The 15,524-nt window shown below is 32.8% G+C and overlaps 1 protein-coding gene across 17 annotated transcripts in view; it reads right to left on the reverse strand.

The window, feature by feature from the left end:
- Positions 1-15,524, reverse strand: part of DLG1 (discs large MAGUK scaffold protein 1) — a 257,847-nt gene that overhangs the window by 31,859 nt on the left and 210,464 nt on the right. For 9 of the 17 annotated variants that reach the window (XM_046001684.1, XM_046001690.1, XM_046001689.1 and 6 more), the window contains 4 exons: positions 13,472-13,586; positions 7,665-7,841; positions 4,875-4,944; positions 296-329 (listed from right to left, as the gene is read on the reverse strand). In XM_046001684.1, coding sequence (XP_045857640.1) covers positions 296-329; positions 4,875-4,944; positions 7,665-7,841; positions 13,472-13,586 — 396 coding nt within the window. Of the gene's footprint in view, positions 1-295; positions 330-1,031; positions 1,132-4,874; positions 4,945-7,664; positions 7,842-13,471; positions 13,587-15,524 lie in introns of all 17 variants that reach the window. The other 8 variants (XM_046001679.1, XM_046001685.1, XM_046001682.1 and 5 more) reach the window with 2 other exon arrangements.

The following is a 15,524-nucleotide window of genomic DNA, read 5'->3' on the forward strand; positions in this document are numbered from 1 at the left end:
AAAAAGTCTTTTACTTAAAAAAAATACCTGTCATAAAGATTACAAAAAGGAAAATATAATTATGAGCAATTTTTTCAAATGACATGTGAAAAATGGAGCATCAGAAAAACAAAAGGTATGTATTATAGAAATAAAAATCCCAAGCACATTATTAACATGAAAAGTCTAAAAGCAATCTAAATCATATACCTCCTCATACCAGAAAGGCGCTACCATGAATCTCAAAACGTATCTGAAAAAGGTAGTTCTGTAGATGGAGGTTAAAAAATAACTTGGGAGTATTTTGATCACTTACTCAGGCCTTTTGATCCCATGTCGTCAGGGATCTCCTGTAGAGAGTAGTTCCCAGAGAGCAAGCAATAAAAAGATAATCAAAGAAAATAGTTGTCAGTAATGCATAAAATTGGTGCTACAATAAGAGACAGTTCCAAGACCATTACAGGTGCACATATTCTAGAGTGTTTTTGTAGATTTCTGAAAGTTTGAAATAAGCTAGCAGCTGAATGTAATGTACTAAAGAAATCAAAGTTTTAGCTTAAAAGCTGATTTAGAGAAGCAAAATTTGAGATTTCTTGTTATTTTAAAAGTAAAATTCACTGTCTACATATAGTGAAGATACAAGATAGAATGGAATGATTCCAGAGGATCTATGATCAAAGATTGTCAATGCTTAATGACCAATTAATTACATATAGTGTAATCATTAAGTAGCTTCTCAGGTGTCCATAATATTCCTCTAAAATATTATTTGAGAGTATTTTAAGCGTTTCTTCTAAGAACCCTTCCAACAAGTAACTTTATTTTAAACACACAGCTTAAAAATACTGTTAGCTTTAAATTAAGAATTCCTAAGGTGCCAGAAAAAGTTAAGACTGGTATGCAAATTAATTTACATCTGTTAAGTTGCCCCTGGTTAAGACAATTAGTAACCTGTTGCAGCTCTTGAAACTGTCTCCATGGTAACAACCAACTGCAGGGCAGTAGGTCCCTCTACATTTATTTTCAGTTGACCACTGGATCCACATACTTACGGTCAGCATCACTTGTTTCCTGTTCACTCTGGTCCTTGTTCTTGTAGAAGGGGAATTTTCGGGAAAAGAGGTTCTTTTTACGCTTGTCATTGAATGACTGCTGAAGAAGAGAAGGAGGGGCAAAACAAAGGGATGTCTACTATCTGTGTGTACAAAGGCCCAGCTTAGCAGCTTTGTGGAAGCTGACTCTTGTGACCACAGTGTGCAGTTTGTATATGAATTTATTAATCACAAAGTGAATTTCTAACTTTGTATAAACTCCTAACATTTCTCAATTTAAAATATTGAAAAATTTACAATGCAATTCAGTAATACCCAGAAATAAGGAGAAAGTGCTAGATGATTAAAAAAAAAAAACCCTAGAAATAAGGAGTAAGTGCTACTTGAAGAGTAACTCAAATTAGTTACTACTATAGTACAAACCTGCTAACTTCTGTTCTTATCAATCCATATTTTTCTAGAAGATTCCCAGGTATGAAGTGCTCTATAGCAAAAGCTATTTTAAGTCATTACTTTAGGCTATTCAAGTATTTTTTGTGCAGTAGGTAATAATCTTCATTTTCCTCTGACTTGAGCATATTCCCTCCCTCCCCTTTTTGGTGGCTCCAATGAACTAACAAAAAGCCACTATTAAAAAAGAAAACCAAAACAACTGAGAAAGTTGCTAGTTCTGAATATTTAAAAACAATGAACCAATCTTTTTTTTTTTTTTTTTGAAGAGAAAAAAGATAAATAGTTATGGTATGAATCAGAAAATGAGAAGAAAACTAAGAGGGGTCCATCAAGCATACATAATCCAGCAAAAGATTTATTGAAGCTATCCCAAGAAAGAAGAGTCAGAGCTCTCTTGGCCAACATGAATGCCATCCTAACTGATTTGTCTTTAAGTTCTACTATATTCATCTATTTTTAAAAGTATATATAAATAAACTGGAACCAGATTAAATTCACTGGCACCATATCTTGAATAGGAAATAAAAATTCAGGTGCCTATAAAAACCAAAAGGGCAATGAAGATCCTAATAATCATACAGTACTGCTGTGGAGAAGCTGCACAGCTGATCTGATGTCCCCTACGACACAGATGTTGGAAAGAGATTTTCTCCCTTCTTCAATGTCCCATTTGTGCCTTCACAGATTTAAAACCAGGCCACGTTAAGAAAGGTGATGAGTTTAAAGAGGAATAACTTCTTTTGTAATTTCTGTCACAAACATTATGTCTTGAAGGAAATGGCCTGACCTAGCAATGACACTTAGGAATTATTACTTTTTGAAGCAGGAACAATATAAAGGATAAAAAAATCTTGTTCTGACTTTTCTTGAGTTTAATCCAATGTCATAAAATGCTATCATTATTTTGAAGTATATCCACATCAGGAAGTATGTTTTGGCATGCCTGTATTTTTAAGCACGTGATGTCTGGCAATTAGGTGCTGAGGGAGAATAAAGTAATTTTTGCTCCAATTCTATTACTTGAAAGGATTTGTTTTGGCAGGAATCTTAACATAAAAACAAGATTAAACTTTTTTTTTTTTTAAAACAAGATTAAACTTTTATTTTTGCCTTTTCATATCAATAATTCAGGATTAATAAATTCATAGAGCTCATTAGTCCAACAGATTGTCCTGATTTCAATCCTAAAATTTGGAGGCTCTGATAATGCTAAGCAGAAGTTAAAAATTAAGTTGATAAGAAAAAATACTGTCCAGAAATTTGGACTTACAACTGTCAAGTAGCATTATTTAAATAAAAATCTTTGCTTGAATCCAAATTTTAGAAAAGAGAAACAGAAGAAAACTTAGGTTTCAATACAGAACAATTTATGATAATCTAATTTAGGGAAGGATTAAATCTTCTTGTTCATAAAAATCATCAATGAATTTATAAAGTAACAATTTTTATGGTATCTAATAAAACTGTTATGTTTTTAATAAAAGGTATTTATCCCTCCTACTGCATATATAGTGGTCAGAGTCAGTTTCACAGCAAACAACCAAAAGAAACATGAAGTTTAAAATGTTTTGATTTTTGGTATCTTTGCAGTTAGCCAAAATGAGATATCATAAAGATATCATAATATAGGACAGAAAGAAATGCTTGTTAGTTAAGAAAGAATTAATTGTATTACATTTAATGTCCTCTCGATGAAGAAAAAATAGCACAAAGCAAAGAAGACAAGTATGTGTAGGGACAACACAAAACTGAAGAAACATACTACCTCTGGATTGTCTACATTCTCAATACAAAATACTCTATTTATTGTTATTAATGCTATATTGCAAGAGAGTATAATAAATAAAAGAACTGATGAAATATCACAAAATCATGATATATATTAAGCATAGAATTTCTCTATGTGGTATGTCAAAATAGCTAAATAGATGTTAAAAATGTTAATGAGAAACTGAAATGTTATAAGTCTGCAGTAGAAATAACCATAAACCACCACGTAAGGAAAGGAGAAGATGAACTCAGAATGGGAAATTGTAGTACAGAAAGAAATGCAGTTCTGCATCAATGGCAAGCGTATTTTTACCCCACTCAGTATCATGCATCCTCTGGTGCTGTGTTAGGACACAGTGACTGTGTATAAGGTTGGTTACAGTCAACAAACAAGACTAAGATTTAAATGTCGTTAATTCAGTTAACCTCTTATAGTATGGAAGAAAAGTTACAACATGCAACCTCTTTTTCAATACATTGACAGTGTATTTTACTAAGTTATTTTTAAAGACATATATAAAACAAGCACAAAAAGCATTGTATAGATTTCAAATCCTGAGCATTTACTTGGGATTTTTTCCCTCCCCCAAATTTCTATTTTAAATATTGTTTCAGATCATATTATATAATTTTTTATTTTCTGAAAGCTGCAATTTTAAAGGAAATTATCATTTCTAAGATAACTGAATACATTATACAATTTACTCAGATTTAATTTCTTTGATTGAGGATACTGCTTATCTTTAATTTTATGCCTTTATGTTTGAGTGCTTAGTGCTATCAGAGAAGTACAGATAAGGTTAATTAATTTGCTGAGTTAACTTTACACATTCATTTGAAATATGATCAAATGATGTATAAAACTTTTGCTTTAGATCAAAAAAAACGAATCCAAAACATTCCTAGGAATAGTATTTCAAGACAACTTATGTGTTCAGCTTATTTCTTCAGGCTTATTACTAAAATACTCCATTGTAGGATTACACACATCATTCAGGACAAAGCCTGCAGTATTTCATATACTGGCATCCATTAGATTCAAGCAGAACTTAAAAATGAAAACAAAAACACGTTTAAAATTATATATGAAAGAATTTAGAAGTATTTCTTGACTGTCTATAAACTCATCCTCTACTGTCCCTTTCTTTATTCCCTTAAAATAAAAATTCATATTGATTCAAATATTTAAAGCATGGATTCTCTTAATAAATTGTGAAGGGGGAAATGAAAACTTACACTATGACCTAGTTAATAATATTCTAGGGCATATCTTCTCAGAAGATGATTAAATTAGCTATCATGATTAATACAAATTTCTAGCTGGACATCTAACGGCAAGCTGAATTTATTTCACTTGTAAAAATAACCTTACCAAAGTATGTTGTTAAGAATGTATCAAATGATAGTTTCAATAATCTGGAAAGGTCTGTAAAATGAAGTGCTTTAATAAATTACTTACTTCAGCATCTACTATTACAAAGCATCATGGCAAGAGCTGTTGATAGTTAACTCTTATGGCAAAATCCTTCTAATTTTAATAGTGTAGCTCTGGCAAGAATTATGAAAAAGCCTATTATTCTCAATTATTAATATCTAGGAAAAGACATTTCATATACTCACCCCTTTATCTCCTCTTGTTTTAGAATTAAATTTCACTGTTTTTAACCGGGCTCGTTCTTTCTTCTCAACTCTGTCAAAGTACAGAATGTTATTTTTAAAGTACACCAAAATATCTAACCGTCTAACTAGAAATCATCAGAAATAATACTTTAGTATGGGGCATTTTTATATTCTAAAACCTTCAGAAACCATTTAGGTTTGTATCCCCAAATTAAAAATAATTTCTGAAAGTGAAATACAGGGGTCATTACAAAACAAAACCACTTGTGAAGTATCAAAAAACAGTACATGTGTACTTATAGATGAATTCATATTCCATAATTATTCTGAAATTATTATTAGGAACCACTTCTGAGTTTAGCAATTTTCTGGATTTTTTTGGTGTTTTTGTTTCAGTATTAGCTTAGCATGGGGCATGCATATATGCTAAAAAAAAATCAAGCATGAGAGAGAGAAAGCAAATAGGGCAAAATGGTCACAACTGGTGAAAGTAGGTGAAGGATATGTGGGTGTTCCTTGTACTATTATTCCTTGTGTATTTTGCTGTAGCTCTGAAATTTTTATTAAAAAATGGGAAATACAAAAATTAAATTTATCTCCAGTGATAGATTTGTGTATATACATAAAGTAACCAATTATAGTATACAAAAAATCTTAAAGAGTTTTAAAATACCTGTGGAAGGATATACAAGACCTGGTAATATTAGTCATCCCTCTAAAACTGAAAAGAGTGCCAGGAGTATAGTTTAAGAGGAAGCCTGTATAGCTTTTAGATCTGAATTCTGAAACTTGTTAAAGTGTTAACTATTCAAAATAAGCAAGCCTATAAAATTACCCCAAAATAAATGTTTCATGTAGATTGCAATACCAACACAAACCTTGTAAACTTTCATGTCAATTAAACTTTTTATCCTTAATTTCAACATAGCAATTATGTTAGTATATAGCAGGAAAACCTACCAAAATCGTTTATAAATAAATGCATTTTCTTCCTTATCTAGTGATACAGTTTTACTGTGAGTATAGAAGAACCTTAGCAGTCATGGACTTAACACTTGTTTTTACTATTCTAAATTAACTAATCTGTAATTTTGCCTTGGCACTTATTGAGCGCACTGCAAAACTAACATTTAGTGAGTAAAAGTTTACAACTTAAAATGGCTTTGTTTTCTCATCCTTACCTTGTTCACTAAGTAGCTGAGTGACTTAAATTGTGTTTATTTGTAAATACTGTTCCTGAATAAAAGCTGAAAACTTTTATTAGTAGTAGTACTAACTACAATTCCTTGGGCTATTAGAAGTAAAAACGTTTAAAAGATAGTTTTACTTAAGAAAATTGAAATTTTGAATACATTCAAAATGAAATGGCATAATCAGTTGTGGTTCCATATGTGGTTTATGGAAGAAAATTACATTCTATAATGTTATTTGTGAATTTGGAAATTTAGAGGGGTCTTAAGTCTCCTGCAGCACTTCTGACTTAAAAACCCAACTTTATAGAATTTTTACACAAAAAAGAAGAATCACTTTCTACCAAAGTCAGTGTATTTCTTATTTGTTGCAGACACACATAAAGCCCATGCAAGATAGGAGGTGCCAAAGAATAAGACAATTTTTAGGAACTCTGACTTTGGTATTTAAGATGTGAGGTTTCTACTGACTCAATGAGGCACAGAGACAGAGGAAGCATTTCTGAATTTAAAGCAGACTATGTTCTATTCTAGGAAAAAAGTTATGCTGAGGGCTGCATTGCTAAAAGAGGAGTTGCTACCAAATATACGATCTAGCCAAATAGTTGGATCTTGTTAAAAATATGGATCTAGTCAAGAACAGTCATAAATCCCCAAACCACAACTACAAATCTTGGTTATACCTTAATATTCCTACTCTTCAACTTCTATAAACAGTAATATAAATATATAGAGAGTCCTATAAATAGGTATATGATTTGGCATACTTATCAATTATAGACTCTTAAAATAAGTATTACATCATAAGCTTGACCTGACGTGAATTAACCAGCTAGAATAAACATTAATGTCTCATTAATGATTTTTGCAGGCTATTTTAAAACCTACGAAGACTTTCAGGCAAAGATTTGCACAAATCAGACCTCAAAAACAAGTTATTTGGGGAGACATACAAACTGACATTTTAATACCTTTCCCACAAAAAAAGGAACACTCAGCAGCATTTCATAGACCTACAAAGAGTTCTTTATGGTGGGATCATCTTGTTCAAAGACTATCTCCACTTAACCATTTTTGCCAGTAGATAATAAGTATGTATCACTTAGAACAAATGGTGAAAAGCGAAGAGGAAAGATCAGGGAATGTACCAACACTTCTAAATTAAGCAAGGAAAGAGATGTGAAGCAAATACCAGATACTTCTAAAAATTTTTATTTACACTTTCAATTTCCAAGTCTAAAGGAGGAAATTCACAAAATCAAAAATCCTGAAAATATGCACCTGTCTGCATAAAGTACAGAAGCTTTTAAATCTTTCTCCCTCCAAAGGTAAAGATACATAGCAAAGTTATTTAAATATATTTATTTTTTTTGAGCAACTAAATAGGAGCTTTAGAGAGATTTCTCTTTAGGGGCATCATATTCTTTAATTATGCCATTGGTGATAACATAAGGTGAACAAAATTAAATGACTGAAACACAATATGGAAAACCAAAAAAAAAAAAAAATCACCCTCAGTAAAATAATTTAAAAAATCAACAATTATTTGTCTATGTTGCCCTACGTTCAAGTAGTAAGACTGTAATGGACTCATACTTACCTGCGTTTACTGGGAATTACCCCAACTTCGTCACTCTCCCCATCTGGTGTGACCTGCCTTGCTTGCCACCATTCATCATCAGAAGCATTAATAACATGGAGGATATCTCCAAATTTGAAGTTCAATCCCTGACTGGGAAGGCCACTGTCTTTAGTCTTGTCATAATCAAAAAGGGCTCTAGATTAAGAAGAAAAATGTGCATGTTTATTTGGTGTTTTTGTTTGTTTTAAAGATTTATTTATATTTTAGAGAGAGAGAGAGTGCACGTGTGAGTAGGGGAGGGGCAGAGGGAGAGATCTTCAAGCAGACTCCTTGCTGAGTGAGGAGCCCAATGAGGGTCTCCATCTCACAGCCTGAGATCATGACCTGAGCCAAAACTAAAAGTCAGATGCTCAACTGATTGAGCCACCCAGGTGTGCCCCCTCAAGATTATTTGTTATCACAGTACCAATATTAAGTTAACATGGGATTCTGAAAGTATGTATAATTCAAATAATTGAACAATATACCATACTAGGCAAAATAATGTCAAGCTCAAGAATTTGCACTATAACAGAAAGACAAAAAAGAAATAGTAAAACTGACTTACAGGAAGTTCTATATTTGTATCCTAATTTCCAGTTGCCAAATTAGAACCAAAAATGAATTATATTATATTATAAATGTAATTGCTAGGATTTTTTCCTTAAAAGAACTCCTTTGGATAAGAACTTAAGTATTGTACATTAATCAAGTAATAGAACACAATTTTTCTTTTTATCAAATTTTAAAAGATTAACATTTTACAGTTACTATATTAATACAGTATATTTTTTCTAAAATATTTGGCAGGAGTTAAAGTCCTCTGTAGTTAGTTTTCATCATTATTATTGACTCTGAAAATTCTATTGACTCTAGCTTTGTGAATGAATGGAAGGAATAATTACCTGACAAAATAATCACTCTGTTAATCCAGTCTTATAGTCTACAACTAATGACTCAGATCTGTCAGGGATTTTGTCTGACCCAGTGTGTATAACCAAAATAAAGAGAAGAGTACCTTTTAATATTTACTCTTTGTTTATAAATTTAGGGCAACTCTCTAGGTTTATCTTCATTTTAGAATTCAATATGGCTTGCCATTGGATTATATTAAAAGCATTTTTAAAAATTTCTCATTCAGGGGGGTGGCGGGGGAAAAAATAAAAATTTCTCATTCAGTATTGAGAGAAATAAGGCAGGATACCTAATTTTTCTTCTTTTTAAAAATTTTTATTATGCTATGTTAGTCATCATATGTCATTAGTTTTTGACGTAGTGTTCCAAGATTCATTGTTTATGTGTAACACCCAGCACTTCATGCAATACATGCCCTTCTTAATACCCATCAATGGGCCAACCCATCCATTCCCTCCTCCCCTCCTCCCCTCAGCTTCTCAGAGTCCATAATCTCTCATGGTTTGTCTCCTCTTCCAATTTCGCCCCCCTTCATTTTTCCCTTCCTTCTCCTAATGTCCTCCATGCTATTCCTTATGTTCCACAAGTAAGTGAAACCATGTGGTAATTGACTTTCTCTGCTTGACTTATTCCACTTAGCATAATCTCCTCCAGTCCCATCCATGTTGATGCAAAAGTTGGGTATTCATCATTTCTGATGGCTGAATAATATTGTGGAATTGCTGCTATGAACACTGGGGTGCATATGGCCCTTCTTTTCATTACTTCTTCATGACATTCTTCTTTGGGGTAAATACCCAGTAGTGCAATTCCGGGTCACAGGGTAGCTCTATTTTTAATTTTTTGAGGAACCTCCACACTGTTTTCCAAAGTGGCTGCACCAATTGGCATTCCCACCAACAGTGTAAGAGGGTTCCCCTTTATCCACATCCTCTCCAACACTTCTTGTTTCTTGCCTTGTTAATTTTTGCCATTCTAACTGGCATAAGGTGTTATCTCAATGTGGTTTTGATTTTCCCTGATGGTATTGCTGGATCTTAGGGTAGACCTATTCATTGCTGCAGATTAGAGGAAGCTTAATTGGGGTGTCTAAAGAAAGGGATATTGAAATAATTTACTCAGCAAGACTCTAGAAATGCTCAGGAAGTAGAAGTGTATAGAATCCAGGTAGATAAGATCCAGAGATAAGTTACAGCAGTGAAAACGGAAGAACTGGTAGAAACACTTCATATAGCACTCAGACCCTTAGATTTCTTCTCCTGTTCCCAAACCCATAGAAGATAAGAGGTTTAGTTTCCAAAGAAACAGAATTTGAGAAGCTCTGTACTTTGGAACTTGGTGGGGAGGGGGAAAGTGCTAAACTAAAAACAGATTTTTTTTTAAAAAAAGATTTTATTTATTTGAAACAGAGCTAGAGAGAGAAAGTGGGGAGGGGCAGAGGGAAAGAGAGAGGAAGAAGCAGACTCCTTGCTGAGCAGGAAGCCCGATTCGGGGCTTGATTCCAGGATCTGGAGATTATCACTTGAGCTGACGGCAGAGGCTTAACTGACTGAGCCACCCAGGTGCCCCTAAAAATAGATTAAAAAGGAATCTGCACACTGAAAACTCAAGTACTAGCAACCTGTTTTATATTGCAGGCAAGGGATTAAGGATTCTTTTCTAGAGATATTTAAAGACCCCAAAGAAAAAAATGACCTGGGGTGGGAGAGGGCAATGAACAAAGATAATTATTTTCTAGTTAAATCCACTAGCTTCACTAAATATATGTATTTAAAAATTTTATTTATTTGACAGAGAGAGAGAGAACACAAGCAGAGGGAGAAGGAGTCTCCCCACTGAGCAAGGGAGCCCATCTGGGCTAGGATCACTAAATATTTAAAGATCACTTCACAGAGGCGTGCTTGGGTGGCTCAGTCCTTAAGCATCTGCCTTCAGCTCAGGTCATGACCCCAGGTCCTGGGACTGGATCCCGGCAGGAATCATGCTTCCCCCTCTCCCACTCCCGCTGCTTGTGTTCCCTGTCTCTCTGTGTCTCTGTCAAATAAATAAATAAAATCTTAAAAAAGATCACCTTATATAAAAAATAAGAAAACAAGCAAACTCGAAAAAAGAAATATGAGAAAGCAGAGAATGAAAGCAGAGAATCTGAGGAGAATATTAGAAAAACATGGGAAGATATTATGTCTATGAAATAAAAAGAGGATGACAAAATTAAGGTTGATTAAATAAGGGGCTCTCAGAAAATAAAACAGGATATTATCCCCTTCCCCTACACCCCAAATTCTCTATGAAGAAGAAGGCAAAATAAAGTCATTTTCAGACATGCTAAGATTAAAAAGTATCCCCCACACACCCTTTCCTTAATATTTATTGAAGAATGTGCTTTTGTAAAATAAAAGTTAAGTTGAGAAAGAAAAGGTGGCATCTCAAAAAACTGATGGTGACATGGCAGAGAGCTAAAAGGAATAGGACAGTGGCAAAGCAAGTCCTATGTCAGACCTATACGGCAAGTCTATAGAGCAACAATCCAGACTGGAGCAGAAAGATGGAAAAAATCGAGGTGCCTAAGTGGCTCAGTTGGTTCAGCATCCCACTTTTGATTTCAGCTCAGGCTGTGATCTCAGGATCATGAGATCAAGCCCCATGTTGGGCTCCACACTGGGCAAGAGCCTGCTTAAGATTTTCTCTCTCCCTCTGCCTCCCTCTGCCCACCCCGGCTCACATACGCTTCTATTCTCTCTCTCTCACACACACACACACAAGATGGAAAAAATCTGAAGTGGTAAGATCATATGTGCAATCACGTTTCACCATGTGAAAAACTCCAGAGAACTGTAAGATAAAGATATTTAATAATAAGTACATGCACAATTAAGCAAACAAAAATGACACAATTATTATGCCCAGGAGAAATGAAGGTTGAAGAAAGGAAGCATGGTCATAATATATTATTTCAGTAAGTAATGACAGATACTACATAGTCACATGACTCTAAATGCATTTAATTTTATTAGCAGTGATGGCACTATGTTTGATAGAGGAAGAGGCAAAATGATTTGATATGAAAGAGAAAGTTGTTATCTACTATAGCAGTAAGTCCATAATGTCCAAAGTTGGTAAACTGGAAAACAGCAGTATATGCATATTATTTAGAAATACAGAGAGAAAGGCAAGGGAGTTTGTTAAGAAAATGGAGATGATTATTTCTAGAGAATGAAATTGGAGATTGTCTGGAGGTGACAGTTATTTTTCATTAAGTTTTTTGGTAACATATAACTTGTAAAAATATTTATTTTAAAAAATAAAAAGGAAAGATGATTCATTAAATGTACCTAAAACAATTATAACCTAATGTTTTGATTTTTGTGTCTTTGTAAGTTTTTAATGAATCACTTATTAAATAAGGCAACACTTAATTATACTAAAATTAGAAAAAGAAGAAGAAAATTAAAGAAGATGGGTGCCTGGGTGGCTCAGTCAGTTAAGCAGCTGCCTTTGGCTCAGGTCATGATCCCAAGGGCCCTGGGATAGAGCCCTGCATGGGGGTTCTCTGCTCAGTGGAGAGTCTGCTTCTCTAGTCTGCCTCCCGTTCTGTTTACTTGTACTGTCAAATAAATAAACCTCTTTAAAAAAAAAATGAAAGAAGGAGAGTATAAACAGAAATGTTATTCCTTTTTCTGTGGATATCAGTATCACATAAAATATTTTAAGGACTCTGGAAAAGAATATATATATATTATATATAATATATAATATATATGTATTTAATAAATATAGCAAGAATTGGTGGAGGGAAAGAAAAATCTGATATACTAAGGATTCCAGATCCTTAGTATCTGGTACGACAGAAGGAATGGTAGGGGTAGGAAAAGAAGAAGTGAAGAAAGTGAGAAAAATTTCCTTTTATTATGTTATCACAGAATAAAATTATTTGAGAGAATAAAATATCATATGTAAACAAATACAGAGTACACGTTTGTTTGCATAAATGTTTTTATACACATATGTAAACATGTATGGGATACTTGCCTATTTTACAGAACATATATCATCTCTCATCAGAAGAATAAATAAAACATACTAGGAAATGTTCCCCAATAGTATCAGAAGGAATGAAAGAATAAGAAAAATTGTAGAGATCACCTATAGCCATCTACTACAGTTAATATAATAGTATAATAAAGTGCTGAGTAAAAGCTCTGCTTAAAAAAAAAGGTGTATACAGAATACAAATAGGTCATCTATCAGTAAGAACAGTTTACATACTAATGGTATCTGTTTACTATTATTAGATTTAAGCTATCACATTAATTAGTTATAGAAAAATAAGGTTGACTTCTCCCAAATATTCAAAAAATGCATGTAGAAATTTCCTGAATCTGTGTCCTTTACTGAGGTTATTTTAAGCTATTATTTCCATATGCTCTCTTTGCTATTATGGAAATTGCTATAGTAACTCAATGTTACTCAGAACATTTTATTATGAAGAATATAGTAAAAGTAAGTGTTGGATGTTATGATATACCAAGCTACAGTATAATCACTCATTATTATTCAAGGGGTTGTATAACTTTCATTAATACAATTATAATAACAAAAGACACACTCAGGAAATCAATCATAAAATTATGTTTCTTGAGATGCAAAATATTTTTCTTTTTTAAAAATTTTATTTTTAAATAATCTCTACACCCAATATGGGGCTCAAACTCACAACCCTGAGATCAAGAGTTGAATGCTCCACCGACTAAGTTGGTCAGGAGCCCCTGCAATGTATTTTTCTATAATAAAACTAAGTCATAGTAAAAAATGTGAAGGAATCTGCATGCATAAATAAGGACTGCCATAATTAGAAGTAAAAAAAAATTTACCTGACATAGAGGGATCGCTTCTGGCTAGTTCGAAGAGAACCTGATCCTGAACTAATGCTACTATTCATCATCTGCTCCCGTAAGTCATGTATTTTGGCTTCAAAACGACTGTATTCTGATGGGAAAAAAAATAAATTTATACTTTACATTCTAAAAAATAAAGTATTTGAAAATAAAGTGTTAAATATGTTAGTGGTCTTATATTTGATTAAATGTGGTTAGAACCTTAAAAGAGTAACCTGTGTAAGATTTTGGCCAAAATGTAAACTTCAAAAAAAATTTTTTTTCTTCTAAACGTACAATAAGTTAGATGGGCTGAATGAGAACTTTCTCATATGCTACTTTAAAGTTCATATCACATTTAATCAAGTAAAAGACAACTTTCATGCATCAAAATACCAGTATGAGTTTCATATTTCTATCTAACTTAACTATAAATTTTAAAAATTAAAACTCATAATTCTAATTTTTATACCTAAAAAGAACAAACCTAATATGATTTGTAATAGATTCTTTGTTTACTGCCTTTTTCCCCTTGAGGAAATCATTACTTTTATGTGATTAAATAGAGAACTTGTGTACAGTCAATAAATAGCAAAAATATGCCTTAAAAATTAATAAATCAAATTTCATACACTTTGTAATTTATAAATTTTTAAAATGCCAAAATAAGACACAAAGCAATTTGGATAAACATTCTAAGATTGTTTTTATATAAAAACAAGTATGATTTTGAAGATGAACTATTTTAGGCTATATCATAAAACCTACCTAATCTATTAAAACCTTAGGCACTTTTTCAAATATATTGCAATTATACACTTATACATTCTTATACCTTCTTCTCTATTCATAATAAATTATTTTATAGAAATTAGGTTAGATCTTATCAGATTTTCTTATAAAACCAGTCTTATAGCAAGAGCAAATACATGCTTGGGAGTTTGTATAGTTTAAGAAGACAGAGTTAAGAGTAAGCATGAATATTGTGGAGGTAGTCTTCCTCCCACGGAAGTCACCAAATTTGTTTCACAGGTACTAAGATTAACTGAAGCAACAATTTATCAAAAAACTAAAAAACATTTTAAAAGCTCACATTAATATGTAATAAGATGTTATTTTTCTTTAAAAATAGAAAATGTTAAATATAAATATTAGTAGACAGTATAATGTATCCATTACAATTCAACAATTAACAACTCATGGCAAACCATATTTGTGTATACACAGCTGAGATACAGAAGATTGATGGGTGGAGATAGGGATAAAAATATGAAATGAAGTTTGAATTTATACTGGTTCTTCTTCTTTTTTATAAGTTTTATTTAAGTAATTTCTACACCCAACATGGGGCTTGAACTCATGACTCCTGGATCAAGAGTGGCATGCTCCTCTGACTGAGCCAGTCAGGCACCCGTATACTGGTTCTTCTAATTAAAAAGTAGGACTGTTGATTTTTAATTAATCTATTCTATCTTATATCTGTATGTGTTTTCTTGTGTAAGAGGAATTCTACTTCTCAAGACACTGGGAATAACAGAGGACTGCATGGTGACTTAAATTTTATCCAATATTACATTCACAACAGCATTAAAATAACAACACCAACAACTAAGACCATGGCATCATTATTGAAAATAGCTAAATACTTTCCCTACTTCTTTTTTATCTTACTTAGAGCGCGGTCTACAGAGACAGAGAAAGAGAGATACAGTTTAATGGTTGTTTTAAAGTGGCTCTGAATAGTTCCTCCCTAGGCGCTAATGTTGCCAACTGGATATACATTTAGGTCCATTCTTTCTTACTTAGTTTCACCTTTAATTTTTAGGGGTTGCTCTTTAAATTTTTCACTGTTTTTAATAGATAGGTAAAATAGTTCCAAGGTTGTAGCTGTAAAACAAGGATTTTTTTTTTTTTAAAGATTTTATTTATTTGACTGACAGAGATCACAAGTAGGCAGAGAGGCAGGCAGAGAGGAGGAAGCAGACTCCCTGCTGAGCAGAGAGCCCAATGCGGGGGCTCCATCCCAGGACCCTGGGATCGTGACCTGAAC

This window comes from Meles meles, chromosome 4 (assembly GCF_922984935.1).
Source record: "Meles meles chromosome 4, mMelMel3.1 paternal haplotype, whole genome shotgun sequence".
Classification (NCBI taxonomy): Eukaryota; Metazoa; Chordata; class Mammalia; order Carnivora; family Mustelidae; genus Meles; species Meles meles.